Genomic DNA, 23,629 nt, shown 5'->3' with positions numbered 1-23,629 from the left:
GGTGTTTTCATGGTACAGGAAAGATGTTTGTTTATCTTAAAGTATAACTTCACACTGGGTCAAGTTTCAAGATACAGACAATTGATATGGGATACAAATGTCCAAATGGTACACCGGATTGATAAAGATTTTACTCTGTTTAGGTATGGCAGATTTTCGGAAGTGTTTTGCAAAAGCAAAGCACATAGTCATCATCTCAGGCGCAGGTGTTAGTGCGGAAAGTGGTGTTCCGACTTTCAGAGGAGCTGGAGGTTACTGGAGAAAATGGCAAGCCCAGGTTTGTAATGTTTCCAGAACATGAAAAGCTTCTGTCGAATGAAACCGTAACAGAGTTTAACTCAAATCCTGTTCCTATCCCTGAAACCCCGGGGAAATGTTTTTAAGTTAACTGTGACCCTATTGTCTCATTGATTTTTGGCATAAACACAAATTTCCTATGATTAAGTTCAAAATTTAAGCAAGGCTGCCACTTTCCTTTCTAGATATGTATGGATTGCATTTATTCAGATAACAGTTTCTCCGAATAATTGTGTTAAAGTTAAATCAGAAAACTTTCGTTAGCATCATTCATTACTTTTCTAAAGTTATTGAACTTAAGTATGACACAGAGTTTCTGTGAACTTTTCATGTTAAAACTAATGTTGATTATTGAAGGGTTAGGATTTGATATTCAAAAATTTATAGGAAAGCCTTCAGAATGTAAGTTCTGTGAAGGTGCGGATTTTTTAAATTCAATTTTTATTGAGATCTAATTTACATAAAGTAAAAGTCACCAGTTTTAAGTGTACAATTTAATGAGTTTTAACAAATGGACATAGTTGTATAGCCAGCACCATAATCACAGTGTAGAACATTTCTGTCCCTCTAGAATATTCCTTCATGGCCCTTTGCAGTCTGTGCTCTCCCGTCCCACTGGCTCAGGAAATCCCTAGCTTTGGAAGACAAGGAATTGTTTGTTTGTTTGTTTGTTTGAGACGGAGTTTTGCTCTTGCTGCCCGGCTGGAGTACAATGGCGTGATATCAGCTCACTGCAACCACCACCTCCCAGGTTCAAGCAATTCTTCTGCCTCAGCCTCCCTAGTAGCTGGGATTACAGGCATGCACCGCCATACCCAGCTAATTTTTGTATTTTTTAATAGAGATGGGGTTTTACCATGTTGGTCAGGCTGGTCTCAAACTCCTGACCTCAGGTGATCCACCCATCTTGGCCTCCTAAAATGCTGAGATTACAGGCATGAGCCACCATGCCCGGCCTCTGTTTGTTTTATTCATTGCACTGTCTCCAGCTCCCAGAACTCTGGCACATTATCAGTGCTTAATGGATTTTCATTGGCTGAACAAAAGCAGTCATAAATAAGTACTGCAATACATGTCTTCCATGGTTAGTAGCTCATTTCTCATTGAACGCAGAGTTCATGAACCTGCCCCCTCCTTCTTCTCCTGAACATCTGAGCCTGGCAGATGTTTGGGTGCTCTGCCTCCTGCCTGCTGCCCTCTGGGTGAAGGGTGGGGGTCATCACCTTAAAGGTGAGGTGGAGGAAAAAGGAGAGCAGAGAACATTAGGGGCCAGGAAGAAAGAGGGGCCACAGGGCATTCCCTGGATTAGCAGCAGCAGAGGGTGGGAGGTCAGAAGGTGTGGGAGGAGCTTGGAGGAGGGGCGCTTAGTTGTGTCCAAAAAGGCTCAGAGTTTGTGGACAAAGCAAAGAAGTCGATAGAATGCATTTGACTCCAGTACCCTCCCAGGGACACCTGTGGACATGTTGCTGTGCCGCCTATAAACTGTTCCAGGCCGTGTGTTCTAGGTGGAGAGCAGGGTCGGTGTGGGCCAACCCCTCATTTGGCAAAGACTGACATTGCCACCAAGCAGAGGGGCCTTTACAGTAGAATGAAACGCACATGTGTTCAATGTAGGAAGCGTCTCCTTGATAGAGAAGCCATACTTCTTTTTAAAATTAATGTTATTGAGGCAGAATTTCCTTAGAATAAAATGCACCCACGTGCATTGTGTGTACAGGTTGATGAGTTTTGACAGGTGCATGCACCTGCATAACACCCCCACCTCCACTGTCAAGAAACAGAAATTTCAGTGATCGCTGAAAGTTCCCTGTGCCTTTCCCTGCCAGCTTCCGGCCCCAGACAACCCCTACTCGGCTCCTTTACCAGAAAGGAGGTTTGTTTCTCCCAGAATCATATTTAAAGTATATGTATTTTATCTATTCTGTTTATATATAATATACACTTTTTATATGTAGCCGTGTATGTGTTTAGCTGTGTGTGTAGTTGCATGTATGTGTGTAGCTGTGTATGTATGATGTGTGTATTTCTGTGTGTGTAGGTGTGTGTGGTTTTGTGTGTAGGTGTGTGTATGTAGATGTGTATAATTGTGTATGTTTAGTTGTGTGCATATTAACAGATACGTGTGGTTGTATATGTGTATATTTAGTTGTGTGTATGTTGTGTAATTGTATGTTGTGTGTGTGCAGTTGTGTGTATGTAGATGTGTGTAGCTGTGTATGTAGATGTGTGTGTATGTTTAGTTGTGTGTGTAGTTGTGTATGTAGTTGTGTGTATGTTTGGTTGTGTGTATAGTTGTGTATGTAGTTGTGTGTATGTTTAGTTGTGTGTATAGTTGTGTATGTAGTTGTGTGTATGTTTAGTTGTGTGTGTATAGTGTGTATGTAGATGTGTGTACTTGCGTGTATATGTTTAGTTGTGTGTATGCAGTTGTGTGTATGTGTGTAGTGTGTGTATGTTTAGCTGTGTGTGTAGTGTGTGTGTGCAGTTGTGTATGTAGATGTGTGTAGTTTGTGTAGTAGTGTATGTGTGTTTAGCTGTGTGTGTACAGTTTATATGTAGATGTGTGTAGTTGTGTGTGTTTAGTTTGTGTGTGTAGTTGTGTGTATGTGTGTATAGTTGTGTGGATGTAGATGTGTGTAGTTGTGTGTGTATATCTTTAGTGTGTGTGTAGTTATATGTATGTAGTTGTGTGTATGTAGATGTATGTAGTCCTGTGTATGTCTAGTTGTATGTGTGTGCAGTTGTGTGTCAATGTGTGTAGTGTGTATGTATGTCGAGTTGTGTGTGTGGTTGTGTGTATGTGTTTAGTTGTATATGTGTAGATGTGTATGGATGTAGATGTGTGTAGTCATGTGTATGTCTAGTTGTGTGTATGTGTGTGCAGTTGTGTGTGTGTCGACGTGTGTAGTGTGTATATATGTTGAGTTTGTGTGGTTGTGTGTATGTGTTTATTTGTATGTGTGTAGATGTATGTGGATGTAGATGTGTGTAGTCGTGTGTATGTCTAGTTGTGTGTATGTGTGTGCAGTTTTGTGTGTCGATGTGTGTAGTGTGTATGTATGTTGTGTGTGTGGTTGTGTGTATGTGTTTATTTGTATGTGTGTAGATGTGTGTGGATGTAGATGTGTGTAGTCGTATGTCTAGTTGTGTGTATGTGTGTGCAGTTGTGTGTCAATGTGTGTAGTGTGTATGTTGAGTTGTGTGTGGTTGTATGTGTTTATTTGTATGTGTGTAGATGTGTGTGGATGTAGATGTGTGTAGTCGTGTGTATGTCTAGTTATGTGTATGTGTGTGCAGTTGTGTGTGTGTCAGTGTGTAGTGTGTATGTATGTTGAGTTGTGTGTGTGTGGTTGTATGTGTTCAGTTGTATGTGTATAGATGTGTGTGGTTGTGTGTGTTGTATGTGTGTAGATGTGTGTGGATGTAGATGTGTATAGTCGTGTGTATGTCTAGTTATATGTATGTGTGTGCAGTTGTGTGTGTCGATGTGTATAGTGTGTATGTATGTTGAGTTGTGTGTATGTGTTTAGTTGTATGTGTGTAGATGTGTGTGGATGTAGATGTGTGTAGTTGTATGTGTGTGTGTATAGCCATAGCTATAGTTATCAAAACTGAGTTTCTTAACCATGGTCATTAGACTTCAATGGGCATTTCGCATTTCATGTTTTCCCTGGGTGTAGGTCAAAATGAGATCCACTTCATATGTTTTAGGGCTCCATGAAAAAGGGGATTCGACCCAAAATACCTTCCTGCATATTATTTTACTTCATCTTCACAGCTTACTTGGGAGATAAATGGGACAGGTTGCATCGTCCCTGCTTTGTCACTAAGGAAATTGACTGATTTCTCCAAGACCCCTGGGCAGTCCCAGGATGGGGACGTAGGCTGGTACCCAGGCCCTGCCTGGCATCTGCCCTGTTGTTTGAACCTAGTGCTGCCATCTCCAGCCTGCACCCTCCTGACGCTGCCTATCTCTACCTTAGGGAGGAAGGGCCTGTGCCCCAGAGTTCAGCATCCTGGCTGCCCCTGCCTCCCTCACTCCCGCCTCCTCTCCCACCCCCAGGACCTGGCGACTCCCCTGGCCTTTGCCCACAACCCGTCCCGGGTGTGGGAGTTCTACCACTACCGGCGGGAGGTCATGGGGAGCAAGGAGCCCAACGCCGGGCACCGCGCCATAGCCGAGTGTGAGACCCGGCTGGGTAAGCAGGGCCGGCGAGTCGTGGTCATCACCCAGAACATCGATGAGTTGCACCGCAAGGCTGGCACCAAGAACCTTCTGGAGATCCATGGTGAGAGACCCCCAGCCTCACGTTCAGGGAACCAACTTTAAAACACCTGTCCTGCCATTTCAGCATCACCCCTGGTGCCTTCCCTCCCTCCCTGGTGGACACCTGTCCCGTTCCCATAGGATGCTGTGGCATTTCCTTTGGAGACATGTCAGTGCCCCGTGGCACCTGGGCAGCTCCCTTTAGCCATGGGAGGAGCCTCTGACCCATAGCATTATTTACTTAGCAGTTCCTGCATCCTCGCTGCTCAGTATGGTCTGAGAGCCAGCGACATTCGGCGTCCCCCAAGAACTTGTTAGAAATGCGGAATCTCAGGCCCCATAGGACCCACCGAATCAGAATCTGCATTTTCCCATGAGCCCAGGTGGCTGGTGTGCTACTGGAGGAACGCTGGGGTGCACAGCTGCATGACCCCTTCCTTTGTGGAGGGGCACGGTGCTGTGAGACAATGGCCTCAATGAGCCGAGGAACAGGAGGCCTGGCTCATTGGACAGCCAGGGCTTGAGCAGGATTGGGCAGGGGCAGACTGCAGCATCTTGGGGTCTCCTGTCACTCTCCCTTCATCCTGGTGGTCACTCCCCACTGAGGCTGCGCTTCCGCCCCGCCCTGGAGCCTCAGAGAGCTGCCAGCTCAGTGCTGGACACCACCAAACCCACCAAGCCTGTGATGTCGGTGGAGTTTGTCTGGGGTCCCTCTGGGCTCCTTCCTCTGTCCTGGGTGACCCCTCACTCCTTCACTCTTGTCTTCTGGTTCCTCCCTTCTTTACTGTCACCACAAGTCTAATACATCCAGCTGTCCACAGTCATAATGGGCAAACTAGGGTTTCTCCCAAGGCCATTTGCATTTAAAGAGTCTGCATTCAGATTCAAGGAATGCATTTCGTATTTTTTAAGCATTTATTTCTCTTAATTTTATTCAATTAATTAATTTACTTTTTTTAGCAATGGGGGTTTCACTCTTGCCCAGGCTGGGGTACAGTAGCTCGATCATAGCTCATTGCAGGCTTGAACTCCTGGCCTTAAGGGATCCTCCCACCTCAGCCTCCAGAGTAGCTGGGACTACAAGCACATGCCACCATGCCCAGATAATTTTTTAAATTTTTGTGGAGACAGTGTCTCACCATGTTGTCCAGGCTGGTCTCGAACTCTTGGCCTCAAGCAATCCTCCTTCCTCAGCCTCCCAAAGTTTTGGGATTACAGGCGTGAGCCATTGCGCCAGCCAAGAATGCATTTCTAAGTGTAGCATTTCCAGAGGCAGTGCACCAGTGGGGATGTTTGTTTTTGCGTGTGTGTGGTAAAGCTGCCTGCTTTTACTTAGGTCACCCTGATAAGGAAAGCGAGGCATTACTTATTTCGACTCTGCCTCTCTTTTGTTTGCCAGGAACAGCCAGCCATCTATTAACTGAGCATCTTTTTGGTACCTACATCTACTGGGTCTGAGCCACTTTCCACGTGCCTCTGCTTATTTCCCTGCAATGTCAGAATGTGGCCTATGTCATCAGCATAAAACTGAGATGACAATGCCTATGTTACAGAATTGTTGTAAGGATTAAATAAGATCATATATGTGTGTTAGGACTTTTTTTAGTTTCAAATGATGAGAACTCTCTTCTAACTTAGGTTAAAAAAAAATCAATGGCATCTTCAGTCTGATGAAGGGTGTTTTAAGATGCATCGTGTTTTTAATGTGGCATTTAGAATATAGTCTGCCTAAACCATGATATACTATTTTATTATCCCTTAGAATTGTTATTTTATACTTAGAGAGCTTGTTAAAATGAGTATAATAAACTGGTCCAAATATTTCTCATTATCTAGCTCTTCTGAATTCTGAGTGTCTCAGAGCATGGATGTCTGTGTTTTCCATGCAGTTTCATGCTCTGTGCCTCAGGACATGGATGATGCGGCCTTTCCAGAGAGAATGCCCCTCTGTTAGAGCTGCGATTCTCGTGCAAGCTCCTGGCATACCTTCCGCAGGTTCGCTATTGGGCCTGACATACTCTTACCAAGAGGCCATCAGTGGAAAGGCTGTAGACAACAGCCAAAACCCGCTTTCCTTCCTGAAGCGGCCCTTGAATGGTTTGTTGGTGGAAGGATCCAGGGGCTGAATCTGCCTGGTCAGGCCATGGAGAATAACAACCAAGTCACCCCACTTTTCAGTGTTCTCCTTCAGCAAGTCTGTGCAAGCATGATGGTGATGTCACACTCACATCTGGCTAGTAGCAATTGCAGGACACATCTGAATTTCAGAGATGTGAAAATGGGGAAAAACGTCTATACTAAAACTGACAAAACCGAGGAGCCTGGGGGTGCAGCTTGTGTCATCTTTCCTCCTGGCCCCTGGCCCCCTCCTTCTCTCAGCTTTACTCACTCTTTGAGGTGGCCTCCCTTCTCCCTCTGCAATTGATCTGCCTCCACGTGCCAGGGGAGAGTGCCTCCGACAGCTCCAGGCTCTCCAGCTCAGCCACCGGCTCAGAAAATAAACCTCTGGGTGGGCTTGCTTGGTCCACATGCCCACCCTTCTGACCAAACATGACTGCAGAGGGATGGGCCCCACATGGGGGCCGTGTGGAGCATGTGGCCGAACTTGTATTTGGGATGTGACCCACAGCTCTATTGGCTCAGCACGCGAGAGAGCAGGGATGGTGGTCCCGAAGGAAGGACTCGGGGGCAGAACGGAGCAGCGCATGTCCACCGTGGTTGAAAGTGCTCTGCATGGTACCAGGTGCCTAGTACCCATTTCATAAACTCTGGCCCCCTTCAGCTCAATAAGTAGTCATTAGTATTAACAATTACTTTTTTCACTTAGTAGTTGATTACTTATTTATTGAGGTGCTTTTGTATAAAAGATTGAAGCTTTCTGAAATCAAAGTTAAGATTTTGTAAACATATCCCATGCCGTTGAACCTTTATCAGTCATATCAATAAATCATGCCCTCAGATTTACGTTGAGCTCCCTCTACCCTATTGGCCACTTCTGCCCACTTGAACACCACTCCAAGGTCATCTGACGGCACGTTAGTCATGGAGTTAGTTATTTTTCCTCCAGATTATAAAGTCCTTGAGGGCATATGTTCTTGACTGGCTTAAGAGTACTGCATGCCTCTGTTTCCCATGAAAGCTAGGGTAGGCCCATTTGCTAAAATGAAGTATGGCTCAGTGTGGCGGTGCACACCTATAGTCCCAGCTGCTCAGGAGGCAAAGGTAGGAGGATCGCTCGAGCCCAGGAGTTGGAAGCTGCAGTGAGCTATGATCGTACTACTATACTCCAGCCGGGGTAACTGGGTGAGACCAGAAAATGAAATGAAGTGTGGAAAGTGAAGTATCTTACACCCTTTCAGATGTGGAGATGATTGCTCTTGATTAGACTAAATTCTGGATTTCCTTCATATGTATTTTTCAGGTAGCTTATTTAAAACTCGATGTACCTCTTGTGGCGTTGTGGCTGAGAATTACAAGAGTCCAATTTGTCCAGCTTTATCAGGAAAAGGGTAATTATACCACACTACAGAATAAGTATATGTTGTTTTCTCCTTTAGGTCGGACATAAATGTGAGGAAATTGAACATTCATCAAAGATTCCCATTGATATGAGAAATAAGACTAAATACAAGGCTGGGTGCGGTGGCTCATGCCTGTAATCCCAGCACTTTGGGGTTACAAGGTGGGAAGATTGCTTGAGTTCAGGAGTTCAAGATCAGCCTGGGCAACATAGTGAGAAACCTGTCTCTACAAAAAAAAAAAAAAAAATTAGCTGGGTATGGTGGCACATGCCTGTAGTCCCAGCTACTAGAGAGGCTGAAGTGGGAGGGTTATTTGAACCTGGGAAGTCGAGGCTGCAGTGAGCTGAGATCATGCCACCGCACCACAGCCTGGGTGACAGGGAGACCCTGTCTCAAAAAAAAAAAAAAACAAATATAGCCTTGTGATAAAAGAAATATTTTGCTCACAACTTACAGTGTTAAGTGAAAACCACAGGGTCCTGAATTTATACACACATGAGTTTGTATAACTGCATATAGTTAAAAGACCAGAAGAAAATATAACAAAATATTAACAAGGAATATCAGGAGTGGAGGGATTATGGGTAATTTTTAATTTCTTCTTTATATCTTTCTGAATTTTCCTACATTTCTATGATGAACAAGCACTATTATTACAATAAGGGAAACATTTGAGGGTAGACACAATATTGAGGAAAATTCCATTTCAAAACAGTATAAATTATACAAGGAATGTATAATGTCATTGCAGAGGATACAAATGATGATGATGTATAAAGGTAAACATGAAGTTCCCTCTTAGCACACCCAGCTACTCCAGCCCTCCCTACACAGGAATTCTCTCACTGGCAGTACAACCACTGGTGATTTTTTTTTTTTTTTTTTCTGAGACAGAGTCTTGCTCTGTTTCCCAGGCTGGAGTACAGTGGCACAATCACACCTTACTGCAGCCTCCAACTCCTGGGCTCAAGCAATCCTCCTGCCTTAGCCTCCCAAGTAGCTAGGACTATAGGCACACACCACACTGAGCTAATTTTTGTATTTCTAGTAGAAATGCAGTCTCACTATATTGCCCAGGCTGGTCTTGATCTTCTGGCCTCAAGCAGTCCTCCCACTCTGGCCTCACCAAATGCTGGGATTATAGGCATGAGCCACTATGCCCAGTACCACTGGTAATTAATGGCCTGGGGTCCTTCCTTCTAATGCCCTTCCAAGTGAGCATGTATTAATTAGGAGTTTTACACCACATACTACCAGGCAAATATACAAACTGAGTTATGTTGTTTCTTTATTTTTTATTATGCCAATAACAATCTTTCTTTTCTAATATTATTTGCTTCAGTGCTCCAGAACCTGGAACTCAAGATGCCAGCATCCCAGTTGAGAAACTTCCCCGGTGGGTAAAAAGCTCTGATTTGTACCAGTGTTCCTGGTTACAAAAAAAATAGACATCAAAATCTAAACATGTATTTGGCAAGATGCCTCTTAAATCAAATGCACAAATGTGAAAACTAGCCTTGACCTCTAAGACCAAAAGTGAAAGGACAAAGGATGAACCAAAGTAGGATGAAAAAAATGATTTCTTTCCAACCCCTTTTTGCTTTGTGTTCTGGCGGGATCATTTCAGGTCGGGAAAGTTTCTGAAGCTGTTGTGTGACAGGTGGTTACCCAGTGTACAGAAAGCATATGGGCTGACCTATAACTGGTCAAATAACATCACTGGCATTATTAATCCATGGTTAAGGAGGCAATGAATAAGGAGGCAATGAAAGGACGTGAATAGGAGAGGTTACAGGACCCAACAGAATGTTCATAGATAAAAAAAAAAAAAAAAAAAAGGAAGATTTTGATGCCAATTTTTCAAAACCAGACATTAAAACAGCACTTCTATAATCTGTAATTGGATCAGAGGTTTTTTTGTTGCGGGTTTTTTTGTTTTTTTGGGTTTTTTTTGAGATGGAATCTCACTTGATGTCCAGGCTGGAGTGCAGTGGCGCGATCTTGGCTCACTGTAACCTCCGCCTTCTGGATTCAAATGATTCTCTTGCCTCAGCCTCTCGAGTAGCTGGGATTACAGGCGCCCGCCAGCATGCCCGGCTATTTTTTGTGTTTTTAGTAGAGACGAGGTTTTGCCATGTTGGCCAGGCTGGTCTTGAGCTCTTGACCTCAGGTGATCCACCCACCTCGGCCTCCCAACATGCTGGGATTACAGGCATGAGCCACCGCGCCTGGCTGGATTAGAGTGTTTTTAAGGTAAAATAAAACAGCACTTCTAAAAGTGTTTCATAGAATATTAATTTAATATTACGTTGAGAGACATTACTTGATAAAAACATGTTAGGCACTCAAATTACAGAAATGTTAGACTAAACAAAGTTAAAATATGTTTGCTCTACTGCAGGACTTTTCAGAGCATTTATTCCACATTGCTGCCTTCTAAAAAGTGGTTATAAAATGTATGTTAATGCTTTACTGACTTATTTAACCACAGAACCTTTTAAATTTTCCTTATGAGGGTTTTAATTGCTAAATATTAAAGTTTTCTTCTGAAGGAATAGGGAGACCTGGAGGACTTCTATGATGCAGGAGATTACGATGATGAAAATGGTGTTTGAGGGATGATTTTAGGAGGTGTATAGAAGGTGACCCTGAGGTAGGAGGGAGTGAAAGAAAGAGATTTTTAGTAATGGATACAGGAAAGCTGACTACATACGGGACCAGAGAGACGTGAACCTGAGAGCACATGAAAGGTCATCGATGAAATTAGGGGATGCTTGGGGTGGGAGGCAAACCTGAGTCCAGTATGACTCCCAGGTCTGGGTGGCTGTGAGCACAAGTGTGAGCATAATGAAGGAACCGGGAAAGCTTAGCTGAAACAATCTGTCAGCACATCAAGTACACAGAGACAAGATAAAAAACAAGGACAGTTCGGCAGGGCGCGGTGGCTCACGCCTGTCATCCCAGCACTTTGGGAGGCTGAGGCAGGCATATCATGAGGTCAGGAGTTCGAGACCAGCCTGGCCAATATAGTGAAACCCCATCTCTACTAAAAATACAAAAATTAGCCGGGTGTGGTCGCATACGCCTGTAGTCCCAGCTACTCGGTAGGCTGAGGCAGGAGAATGGCGTGAACCCGGGAGGCGGAGCTTGCAGTGAGCCGAGACCACGCCACTGCACTCCAGCCTGGGCTGCTAACAGAGCGAGACTCCGTCTCAAAAAAAATAAATTAAAAAAAAAAAAAAAAAAAAAAGGACCGTTACACCTGATGCTTCACATGCAAGGCAACTTTATATAGGCTGGGAGGAGAGTGTAGGGAATAAGAGGCATCAGAGGTGAACCATCTGGACGTACTGGGTTTGGGGTAGCCCCTGGCCGCCCTCCGATCCAGCTGGGCAGACTTTGCTCGGGGTTGGCTCAAGGATCCCATTCTTCCAGGTGTGAAGAGGCAGGCTGCGGAGGCTTGCTGCGCCCTCACGTCGTGTGGTTTGGAGAAAACCTGGATCCTGCCATTCTGGAGGAGGTTGACAAAGAGCTCGGCCGCTGTGATTTATGTCTAGTGGTGGGTCACGGCTTTCCCTGACCCCAAGCAGGACTGGAGTTAGTTATTTTTTGCTTCCCCCTCTCCCCTTTTCCGTCCTCGCTCCCTTGCTTCTTTCCTTCCCGCCTTCTCTCCCCCCTCCCCTTCTTCCTTTCCTTAAAATGTATGTTGAGAGGTCTTTGTGGCATCCTATAGAAAAACTGAGAAACAATGAATAAGAATTTATATTAAAATGGGAAACCATGCATGTCTTGGACATCTCAAAGCCTTCTCCCCCAGCCCCACCAAAAAAAAAGAACATACTATTGGTTTTTAAAATAATACGTGCTTATGATTAAATGTAATTGAGAACATGCAAAAATTATCACATTATAAAGAGGAAATTAGAAATCGCCCATAGTTCTGCTAATCAGAAATAGTTACCATTAGCAGTTTAGTATATTTTCTTCTAGACCAGGAGTGAGCAAACAGCAGCCTTTGGGCCACATTGGGCCTGCTACCTGTTTTTGTAAATAAAGTTTTATTGGAACTCAGCCGCACTCATTCTTCCACACACTATGACTACTTTCAAACTACAGTGGCAGAGTTGAGTACTTGTGACAGAGACTGAATGGCTGCAAAGCCTGAAAAATTTACTCTATGGTCCTTTTCAGAATAAGTTTGCCCACCTCTGGTCTAAACCTTTTCTTATGCAGATGTACACATATTAATTAAAATTCAAAACTGACTTCATGACATATGTTCTGTTTTGAAACTACTTTATTCACGCAGCAGTTCACTTAGCATATTCCATGTCAGTACATCTAAATCAATATCATCTTTCAGTTGACTGTATGGTGTTTTATATGGATAGGGAATGATATATTTAGCTAATTCTCTACTGTAAGACATTTGGGCTATTTCAAATTTTGATATTTTAATCAATGATATCGTACATATCCTTAGATAGAAATCTTACCATGCTCTTCAAATGATTTCCTTAAGACACATTTCCTAAAAGTGGGATTAATTGGACAGATTGTATGCATATTTCAAATTTTTCTGGACACATCTTTAAAAGCAGAGGCACTTTCTTGTGGTGCATATTCATTCAGCCAGTATTTAAAGAATGCTTTCCAATGTCGAGTATAGTATCACTGTTGATGATGGATTGTTAAATGAGAAAAGCTGGTTTACAAACCAGTCATGCTCTTCCCATCCCTGCAAAGAATGTTTATAAGCAAATATTTATGAGAGAAAACCTAAGAGGACATACATGAAAATGTTAACAGTGGTTATCTTGGGGTAAGATTATTGATGATATCTATTTTTTTTCTTCGTATTTTCTACCTTTAACAAAAAGAAAATATGTTTTAAAAAGTTATGGATCATTTGCTTAACTTTAAAGCAGAAACAAAACCAGAACTACCCCCAAAACATGTTGAGTCACTTCTAAGTCACTCTTTTGTTAACTCTCCTTTTCATGTCACATATTCTTGTCGATTCTAGTGATTGATCAAAGGACAGCTCTTCACTTTCCCTCATCCCTTGGACACCCTGTTTTATCCCATCCTGTTTGGCTTTTCTCACACCTGCAACCACAGACCTATCTGAGTTTGTGTAAGGTTTTCTGAAAAAATGTTCCTTCTTGTCGTGTGGCCGTTTGTCCATCTCCATGTGCTTGCCTTGTAGGTGGGCACTTCCTCTGTGGTGTACCCAGCCGCCATGTTTGCCCCCCAGGTGGCTGCCAGGGGCGTGCCAGTGGCAGAATTTAATACGGAGACCACCCCAGCTACGAACAGATTCAGGTACTGGGATACCCTGATGGGAGAGGGCGATGTGGGAGGCAGGTGCAGACATGGTCATCTAAACATAGTTGACCTACTCCTCTAATTTTTAAAAAAGACACAGGGTTTGTGTTTTTTTGTTTGATCTGCAGTTGCTTTTATGGAAGAACAAAATCATTCACTGTAGACTAAGGTAGGGTAGCTCTGTCATTGTACACGACATTTGCCATGGGACTTTTGTTTGTTCACATTTTGAAAGCTCTTCTTTGATTCCTTAGGCTTTGCTTTCCCTTACATTTTTAAGCTAGACTCAGTGATGGCCTTTAGTTGTAGGTTACCCAGATGCTCCGCAAGTAAGCCTGGGAGACGCCCTTGCAGAACCTCATCACCTGCCGTTCTCACTGGGAGGCCACCTGGCAGATTCCCCTTTGGTCTAATCGCCAAGGTTATCTGTATCTGTGGCCATGTTATGACACTGATCCTGCTTCCCAAGTTTAGGTGGGAAGTGTAGATTGTCATAGTATGCATTTTTAGTCTTATTCCTGGGTCTGTTTTATGTCTTCACCCTTCTGTCTTTTTTCTCACTCCAACTTTTTTTTGCCTTTACTTCTTATTCTTGTCCATCTAGTTAATTCCTTTTGAATAAGTTAGACTATAAATAAGTAGTAAATGAATATAAATGAATAAAATAGAAAACTTCATTGAAACATCTTGTCATTACTTTAATCAGCAGTTTCCAACCTTGGCTGCATATTTTAAAAATACTGATGCCTGGGGGCCACTTCATGAAATTTCAGTGTCATTGCTCTGAGTTGCAGCCCAGACATCATTTGATAAGCTTCCTAGGTGATTCCAGTGTGCAGCCAGGATAGGAACCACTCTTCAAAGTCTCTGCTGGGATTTAAAAAAAAAAAAGGAAAAAAGAAAAGGGGCCACAGACACTTAAGTAGGCCCCTCCTCAGGTGAGTGAACTGGCTCTGGGCCTCTTCTTTTCCATGTGTCTTTTTGATCAGCTATAGCCTGTGTTCTTGATCCATAGTTCTTCATTTGTGTGTGAGTAGTAGGAACTAAGAAGATAGCCTAAAAAAAATTGCCTCCTATGCTAAACTTATACTTTGAAAACTACAGAACATTGTTGAAAGAAATAAAGAAGGCCTAAATGAATGGAAACATATCCAATGTTCATGGATTGGACAACTTAATATGATTAAGATGGCAATGCTCCCCAAATTGATCTAAGGGCTCAATCAACTCAGTCCTTATCAAAATCACAACTGGCTTTTTACAGCAATTAATTGAAAAGATTACTCTAAAATTCATATGAAAATGCAAGTGACCCAAAATAGCCAAAACAAAATGAAAAATGAAGTTGGAGAACTCATACTTCCCAATTTCAAAACTTACTATATATTAGCTGGGCATGGTGGCACATGCCTGTAATCCTAGCTACTTGGGAGGCTGAGGCAGGAGAATCAGTTGAACCCTGGAGGTGGAGGTTGTGGTGAGCCGAGATTGCGCCACTGCACTCCAGCCTGGGCAACAAGAGCAAAACTCCATCAAAAGAAAAAAAAAAAACCTTACTACAAACTTGGAGTAATCAAGATAGTGTGGCACTGGCATAGGATAGATATATAGAATCAGTGGAGTAGAATTGAGAGTCCAGTAAAAAACAAAACAGAACAATAACACAAAACCTCACATTCATGGTCAGTTGATTTTTGAGAAGAGTGGCAAGACAATTTGATGAAATACAGTCTTTTTCAAGAAATAGTGCTGGATATCCACACGCAAAAGAATGAGCTTGGAGCCCTCTGTCACACCATACACAAAAAATAACCCAAGATGGATCATAGACCTAAATGTAAGAACTAAAAGTATAACATGTCAAAAGAAAATGTAGGAGTAAATCTTTGTAACCTTGGGTTAGTGAAAGCTTTCTTAGATATGACACCAAAAATGCAAGTAACATAAGAAAAAAGGGTAAATTGGACTTTATCAAAATTTAAAACTTTTATACTCCAATGGGTACCGTCGATTAAGTAAAAAGACAACCCATAGAATGGGAGAAAATATTTGTAAGTCTAATATTTGATATTTGATAAGGGATTTGTATCCAGGATATATAAAGAACTCTTACAACTATAAATAATAAAAAGACAATCCAATTAAAAACCAGGTCAAAATATTTGAAACGACATTTCTCCAAATATATACACATGGCCAATAAGCATACTGAAATGATGTTCAATATCATAAAACCACAATGAAATATCACTTCATAGTTACAAGCGTGGCTATAATTTTTAAGATAAAGGAAAATCACAAGTGTTGGTGAAGAAACTTGAACCCTTATACATGGCTGATGGGAATGTACAATGGGGCAGTCATTTTGGAAAACAATGTGGCAGTTAAATACAGAGTTACTATGTGATCTAGCAAATCTACTCCTTGGTATATAGTCCTAGAAATGAAATCATACATCTACACAAAAATTTGTACACAAATGTTCATAGCAACTTGTTCATGGAAAAAGTGGAAACAACCCAAACGTCCATCGACTGAAGGATGAATAAATAAAATTTGGTATGTTTGTACAATGAATTATATTTTAGCCATAAGAAGAATGAGGTATCCATATATGCTACTACATGGATGACCCTTGAAAACGTTATGCTAAGTGAAAGAAGCTAGTCATAGAAGACCACATATGGTATGACTTCATTTATATGAAATATCCAGAATAGGCAGATCAATAGAGAGAAGGTAGATGAGTGGTTGTTTTGGCTGGGAGTAGGGAGGAATGGGGAGTGAGTGCTAATGAGAACAAGTTTCTTCGAGGTTGTTAAAAATGCTTTAAAGTCTATTGTGGTGATGGTCATATAATTCTGTGAATACACTAAAATACACTGAATTATATATTTGAAATAGGTGGAGTGTATGTGAATCAAACCTCAATAAAGCTGTTATATAAAAAATTAAATTATCTTCTAACTTATCTCCTGAAAAATGCACATTAGGCCTCCCTCTGATTTGTGTTGTGGCACCTATGGGTAGCAGCTGGGCCACTTAGCATGACTAAGAGTAGTAATACCAGAGCTAGGTAGCTCAAGCCTCCTGTCTGTTTGAAAGACCATCAGAAAACTCAAAGAGTGGGACAGGATGAACTTTGTGAAGCAGGACATGAGCTATGTCCCCAGTTTGGTTCTTCTAATATGGTTTCTTTTCAGTCATTTGATCTCTGTCTCATCTCTAATTATTATAAAGAATTAAAACAAATCACCATTGTAGAAAAGCAAGAAAATGCAGATAGAGAAAAAGAAGAAAATAAAACTGGAGTATTTCCACAACCCAGGTTTAAAGCTGGCCCCCATCTCCCGTGCCATGGACTGACCAGCAGGGGCCCAGCATCCCTTGCATATGGTGGCTGTGTTTTCATGTGAAAGAAACTGAACTTGGTGGTTTTTCCTGCCAGTTCAGAAGAGATTCTTGTCATGTAATATATATCATTGCACAAGTCAAGCCTCCTAAAACCACAGGCCTGTTTCAGCTGCTACTTCAGCCAAAATTCTTCAGCTTCATATTGTCTTGAAAACCTATGATTGTCTCTGACAAACAGGCTACTTGCTAGTTAGAAATTCTTATCAATTTGACAAGCTCCTTATCAACCAGACTGATCACAGGAACTGTCATCTGATCAATGAAGGAGTAACTGATCAATGAAGCCAGCAATGCTTTTTTCTTGGCATCATGAAAGCAGACATTTAGAAGAGATGCTCGTGATAGTCATCTCTTCCTACTCAATTTTTCAAAGGCACAAACCAACCCTGGAGCAACTAAGAGGACTGTTTAAACACAGAGCTTAACAATGGCAGAATTTTATATCTCATGCTTAACAGATTTTGGTTGAACTTTACCCTAGGTCAGAGGTCAGCAAACTACTGCCTGTGGGCCAAATTTGCCCACCACCTGTATCTGTAAATAAGGTTTCATTGGAACACAGCTGTGGCCCTATATTTGTATATTGTGTGTGGCTGCTTTTGCACTAGGATGACAGAGGTGAATAGTGATAGCAGAGACTGGCTGGTCTGCAAAGCCTAAAATCTGTCCTGTGTGGCCCTTTACAGAAAAAGTTTTCTAACCCCTGCTCTAGGTTAATGAGAAAAAAAAATGGAATAATGTTCCCTGCTACTTTTAACCTGATTTTCTTTGTTACCTAAATAGGCAGCTAGAATGCTGCCTATATTTTGATAAGGATTTGGATCTCACAAAACACCTTAGGCCTTGCACAATTTGTTCAGATTCTTTGCCCCAGTTCTAATCCAGAGACAAAGGCATAGAATTCTCCTCCCACAGGAATGTATTTATATTTTCAAGGTGTTAATTAGTTCCAGTTTTGGTTTTGTCATTTTCCCCATGCCCGATGCTTGTATCGGATGATTTCTGATAAACCCTGACTATCCCAGTAAACCCTAGGCATTTTTGAATTTAAACCTCAGTGTTTTGACTGTTAACCCCAGGGGGGCCCTATCTTGTTGGGATTTGTACATTGACTGAGGCAAAAATGGGACTGTCGCTGCAGGGAGCTGGTACGCAGGGCCTTCAAAGCACCTTCTGGCCACCGTGCCCTGCAGCCACTATGTTGTGCCCTGTTGATCTTTGAATTTCTCTAAACATTGGAATTTAATCAAAGTCCACAAATATTTATAAGTATCCACTATGTACCAGACACTGTTCTAAGTGCTTAGGATGGGATATAGCAGTAAACAAAACAAAAATCTCCCAAGGGAAGATTATATTCTAGTGGCGGAGGCAGACAGGTAAGCAGTGAACATAAGGTGCACATTCTACAGCATGTGAGCAGGTGCTAAGAGACCGCACAAAGCAAAGATGGAGTTGTATGTGAGGGGGTTGGGCTGACAGGTTGCAGGATCCAGTTGGGTAGACCACAAACCTCATTAAGAAGAGATTTGAGCAAACACTTCAAGGAGGTGAAGGAGGCAGCCAAAGAGGTGATCTGGGATAAGACCTTTCCAGACAGTGGGACCACCTGGAGCAGAGGCCCCTCAGTGTGGCTGGAGTGGAGTGAGGAAGAAGTCCCAGGAGAGGCGAGCAGTAAAGTAATGGAGTTGGGGGCCCTGGGGAGGGAAGATGCCCAGGCTATCTGCTGGTGGAGTTTAGAAGTCTAAGGAATTGTTAGGGAAGAGAGCTTTATAGATTGTTGTGGTTATATAGTTACCTATCTAGGGTGTGAAGAGGTCACTGCTTTGAAGTGATCGTTGACCGTGTGTGTTAGGGAGGTCTAGCGCTCTCCCTGGCTGTGCTGTCAAGGGCGAGTAGGGAAGCCCTCCTAGTCTATGCAGTCAGGGCTTAGTTGGTCTGTTCATTCAAAAAGCCACTGAAAACAAGACTAATAGAAAAGGGCACATACATACTTTAAACATTTTGATTTAAAGCATAAATGTACCTTCATTTCCTTTTTCTTTTCTTTTTTTTTTTTGTTTTTGAGACAGTCTTGCTCTGTTGCCCAGGTTGGAGTGCATTGGCACAATCTCGGCTTACTGGAATCTGTGCCTCCCGGGCTCAAGCAATCCTCCCACCTAAGCCTCCCGAGTAGCTGGGTTTACAGGCGTGCACCACCACACCTGGCTAATTTTTGTATTTTTAGTAGAGATGGGATTTCACCATGTTGGACAGACAGGTCTCAAACTCCTGGCCTCAAGTGATCCATCTGCCTTGGCCTCCCGAAGTGCTGGGATTAGAGGCGTGAGCCACCGCACTTGGCCTGCTTTTTTTTTTTGGAATAGAGCTAAAGGCCTTTTGTTTTGAGTAGGGATCTGCTGATTGGAGCTCACCTTTCTTACATAAATCGTATCCATAATCTTCCTCGTGTTCCCCAAATATCCCTGAAGATATGAATGACTCCAGCCCTTATTCTATTAAAAAAAAAAACAAAAACAAAAAAACAGACAACCAGGAAAATCAGATCCCAAGGCCCCCCACCTAGACTTCCTGAATCAGAATTTCCAGGGGGATGCCTGTTTATGTAGCTAGCAAATGACCCAGGTGATTCTTATCAAGAAACCTTGGCAAACACTGGATTACAACTTCTGTTTTTTGATATTTGTCTGTTTTGTTTTGTTTTTTTCTTTTAAAGGAGAGCAAGAACTTAGGAAAAGAAACACGTGAAGCTGTCTTCCCCCGTCTTTTACACCTACACCTAATTTAACAGAATTATATTTAGTGACTCAGTATGTCTTTCCCAAGCATTCAGCTAGTTTTCCTAGAAATAACTCTCTTTTAACAGCTCTATTTTTGCAGTTTATTACATAATTTTAAATTCAGCGAGATGATTACGTTAACCAATAAAAGTGGCATGAGCAGATGTGGAACTAACACTGTAGTCTTGGTTGTCCTGCAACTGGTGGGGGCAGGCAAAGTGCACAGATGTGCTAGAAAAGAGGCTTTCAAACAATGTTCATGTATGCCTTTCACATTTTACAAGTTGACATCTAAGGATTTTTTAATCAAAAATATTACAGTTGGAGATGTCATTCCAAGTGCATTGGAAACACTGACTATTTATTTATTTATTTATTTTTATTTATTTATTTTTGAGACAGAGTCTGGCTCTGTTGCCCAGGCTGGACTGCAGTGGCACGATCTCAACTCACTGCAACCTCTGCCTCCCTGGTTCAAGCAATTCTCCTGCCTCAGCCTCCTGAGTAGCTAGGACCATAGGCGTGCGCCACCACACCCGGCTAATTTTTTGTATTTTTTTAGTAGAGATGGGTTTTCACCACGTTGCCCAGGCTGGTCTAAAACTACTGACATCAGGCAATCTGCCTAGCTCGACCTCCCAAAAGTGCTGGGATTACAGGCATGAGCCACTGCGTGTGGCCAAAACACTGACATTTTAAAATAAAAGCTACCATATCATGGTTTTAAATGTATGCAGTCCAATCTGAATGTTATAACTATCTGGTACACACCACCATCCATTTACAAAATAAATATACAGCCCTTCCTTAACAATTGGAAATTTCACATTTTTTCTTTTCTCTTTGAACTTGTATTTCCATTCTATCACTACTACAGAATTTATACTAACGTAATATGTGTTTATGCATGAAAATCTTTTACTGGCCAGGTGCAGTGGCTCATGCCTGTAATCCCAGCCCTTTGGGAGGCTGAGGCGGGAGGATCACTTGAGGCCAGGAGTTCGGGACCAGCCTGGCCAACATGGCAAAACCCCATCTCTACTAAAAATACAAAAATTAGCCAGGTGTGGTGGTCCACAACTGTAATCCCAGCTACTCGGGAGGCTGAGTGGGAGAATCCCTAAAGCCTGGGAGGCAGAAGTTGCAGTGAGCCGAGATCGTGCCACTGCACTCCAGCGTGGATGACAGAGTGAGACTCTGTGTTTAAAAAAAAAAAAAGAAAAAAAGAAAAGAAAATATTTTACTGACTATCCTATTATACTTCTACAGCAAAATATCATATGAATTATTTACTTTTTCAAATTCCTTAAAATGTTAAAAAATGTTTTACTAAAAAACTTCTAGATAGAATTATCACTATAGTAATCTGCAGTGCATAATTGTAAAAACAAAAACTATATATAAGTTTAGATTAATAATTCTAAACAAGTAAAATTTTTTTGGAAATTCTTTTTTTTTTTTTTTTTTTTGAGATGGAGTTTTACTCTTGATGCCCAGGCTGGAGTGCAGGGGTGCAGTCTCAGCTCACTGCAACCTCCACCTCCTGGATTCAAGCGATTCTTCTGCCTCAGCCTCCCGAGTAGCTGGGATCACAGGTGCCTGCCACGACACCCAGCTCATTTTTGTATTTCTAGTAGAGACAGGGTTTCACCATGTTGGCCAGGCTGGTCTCAAACTCCTGACCTCAAGTGATTTGCCCACCTCAGCCTCCCCAAGTGCTGGGGTTATAGGCATGAGCCACCGCACCCGGCCTGGAAATACATCCTTAATAGATGAATGGGACATAAACTTTGAATTGGTCCATGTATCTACGGCTGAGTGTTACATATTGTTGGAAGGAGACAGTTCCTCCTGTTCTAGCCCAATCCTCCTGTACTCACCATAAACCAACCAGTATTCTGTCCAGATCAGGTTTATTGATTTAATGCCATGAGGGAGACCAGACCCCAGCAGAACTGAGAAGTGTGTTTCCCAACAAGGGAAAGGTAGAGTTATTAAAGCAATTGGTGGGAGGGTGGAGTTTAAGTGAAATTTAAATGAAGTAGTTTTTGATAGACTCAAGCAACTAGCAGGGCTGTACAGTGTAAAGAGGTCAACATCATGTCTGGCTGGTGAAGTAGGCCAGGGTCCCACTTCCCCAGAAACTGTAATACAAAGTTTAGATCAATGTGGAATGTTGTGTCCAGAAATACCTTATCTGGAGCTCTGCACCCGGGTTGGAAATCCAGGCTGCTTCTCAGTATCAGAGTGACTTAGATCCTCAAGGCTAGAGGAATATTTCATTCTTTACTGCTATAATTTCAAATAGCAAAGTTTCCAATAGTTTATAATCTTAAGGAACAAAATCCAAAAGCAGTAGTCACTCAAATAATGGAATTAAGACACTTCGCAGCTTACCCTTGGGGAAAATAGATAGTTTCCTGTGAACTTTGCAGCTGGCTTTACCTGTGTCTTTTATTCCGATCCAAAGAATCGCTGGGCAGATTTTGACCAGCCAAGCTACATTTTACTTTTTCAATGTCAGTTGTAATCCTCAGTGTTTGTTTGTTATAGATGTAAGTACTGAAAGACCTGGGCCACCTAAACTCTGGGCACAAGGGAATTTTTTTTTTAAGAGATGGGGGCTCCCTCTGTCACCCAGGCTGGAGTCTGTACAGTGGTATAATCATAGCTTCAAACTCCTGGCTCAAATAATCTGCCTGTAGTCCCAGCTACTGGGGAGGCTGAGGCAGGAGAATGGTGTGAACCTAGGAGGCGGAGCTTGCAGTGAGTCGAGATCGCGCCACTGTACTCCAGCCTGGGCGACAGAGCAAGACTCCGTCTCAAAAAAAAAAAAAAAAAAGTATGTATATAAAATACATACATAACACATATATGTATATTTTATACTTAAAATTTCAATGAGTTTGGCAGTATAGTCCCAAAATACACTTTACTTGCACAGGTTCTCAGGATTTGAAAAGAACAAACAAAATACACTTTGTAATCATGTCTCTTACGCCTTGAAATAAACTTCTTCTTTATGGCACATAAATTCTAGACATTTGCTTCTCAAAATTCCCATAGTCACAGAGGCCAGCCCATAGTGAAGTGTTGGAACTAGAGTTGTTAGAAACTAGATGAAAGAAGTGGGCATACGAATTAATACCATATTAATGAGAATTTGGGTTTTACTTTGGGTATTACTTAAGAAATAAGTGCTTGCTGAAGTAGGGCATTCATTTAGCTAACCCGTAGTTCATAACTGCTGTATTTGCTGCTTCTTTTTCAGGTTTCATTTCCAGGGACCCTGTGGAACGACTCTTCCTGAAGCCCTTGCCCGTCATGAAAATGAAACTGTTTCTTAAGTGTCCTGGGGAAGAAAGAAATTAGAGTATATCTAAGAACTAGGCCACATGCAGAGGAGAAATGGTCTTACGGGTGGTGAGCTGAATATTGAACAATCTAAAAATAGCCTCTGATTCCCTAGCTAGAATCCAACCTGTTGATAAGCGATGGGGGCGTAGAAGTAGCAAAGAGCACCCACATTCAAAAGTCACAGAACTGTAAAGTTAATGCGTATTATTTGGTCTGAACTGAAACGTAAGATATCTTGGATGTGTATGGTTGGTTATTGGGAGGGAAAAATTTTGTAAATTAGATTGTCTTAAAAAAATATAGTTATCCTGATCATATTTTTGTTATTTGGGCAAGGTAGAAGTTGAGGGGTAAAAACCCTACTATTTAATTCTGATTTTTGCACAAGTTTTAGTGGAAAATAAAATCACACTCTATAGTAGGTAATTTATTATATAAAGATGTTACCCCAGGATATGGCTTTATGGGGGACTTTTTTTTTTTTTTTTGAGACAGAGTTTCACTCTTGTTGCCCAGGCTGGAGTGCAATGGGGCGATCTCAGCTCACTGCAACCTCCATCTCCCGGGTTCAAGAGACTCTCCTGCCTCAGCCTGCTGAGTAGCTGGGATTACAGGCGTGCACCACCACGCCCGGCTAATTTTGTATTTTTAGTAGAGATGGGGTT

At 42.2% G+C, this 23,629-nt stretch overlaps 1 protein-coding gene across 12 annotated transcripts in view; it reads left to right on the top strand.

The window, feature by feature from the left end:
* SIRT5 (sirtuin 5) overlaps nt 1–23,385 on the top strand; it is a 47,970-nt gene extending 24,585 nt beyond the window's left edge. For 7 of the 12 annotated variants that reach the window (XM_015135582.3, XM_015135578.3, XM_078000950.1 and 4 more), the window contains 7 exons: nt 144–277; nt 4,361–4,586; nt 7,986–8,073; nt 9,428–9,481; nt 11,521–11,644; nt 13,295–13,410; nt 22,879–23,385. In XM_015135582.3, the coding sequence (XP_014991068.2) occupies nt 144–277; nt 4,361–4,586; nt 7,986–8,073; nt 9,428–9,481; nt 11,521–11,644; nt 13,295–13,410; nt 22,879–22,954 (818 nt within the window). In that variant the 3' untranslated portion in view covers nt 22,955–23,385. Of the gene's footprint in view, nt 1–143; nt 278–4,360; nt 4,587–7,985; nt 8,074–9,427; nt 9,482–11,520; nt 11,645–13,294; nt 13,411–13,541; nt 14,097–22,878 lie in introns of those variants that run through there. The other 5 variants (XM_078000952.1, XM_078000951.1, XM_078000956.1 and 2 more) reach the window with 5 other exon arrangements.
* The last annotated feature ends 244 nt before the right edge of the window (nt 23,386–23,629 follow it).

Source organism: Macaca mulatta, chromosome 4 (genome assembly GCF_049350105.2).
Source record: "Macaca mulatta isolate MMU2019108-1 chromosome 4, T2T-MMU8v2.0, whole genome shotgun sequence".
Classification (NCBI taxonomy): Eukaryota; Metazoa; Chordata; class Mammalia; order Primates; family Cercopithecidae; genus Macaca; species Macaca mulatta.
The sequence above is the reverse complement of the archived record's forward strand: the minus strand, read 5'-3'. Positions and strand labels throughout refer to the sequence as shown.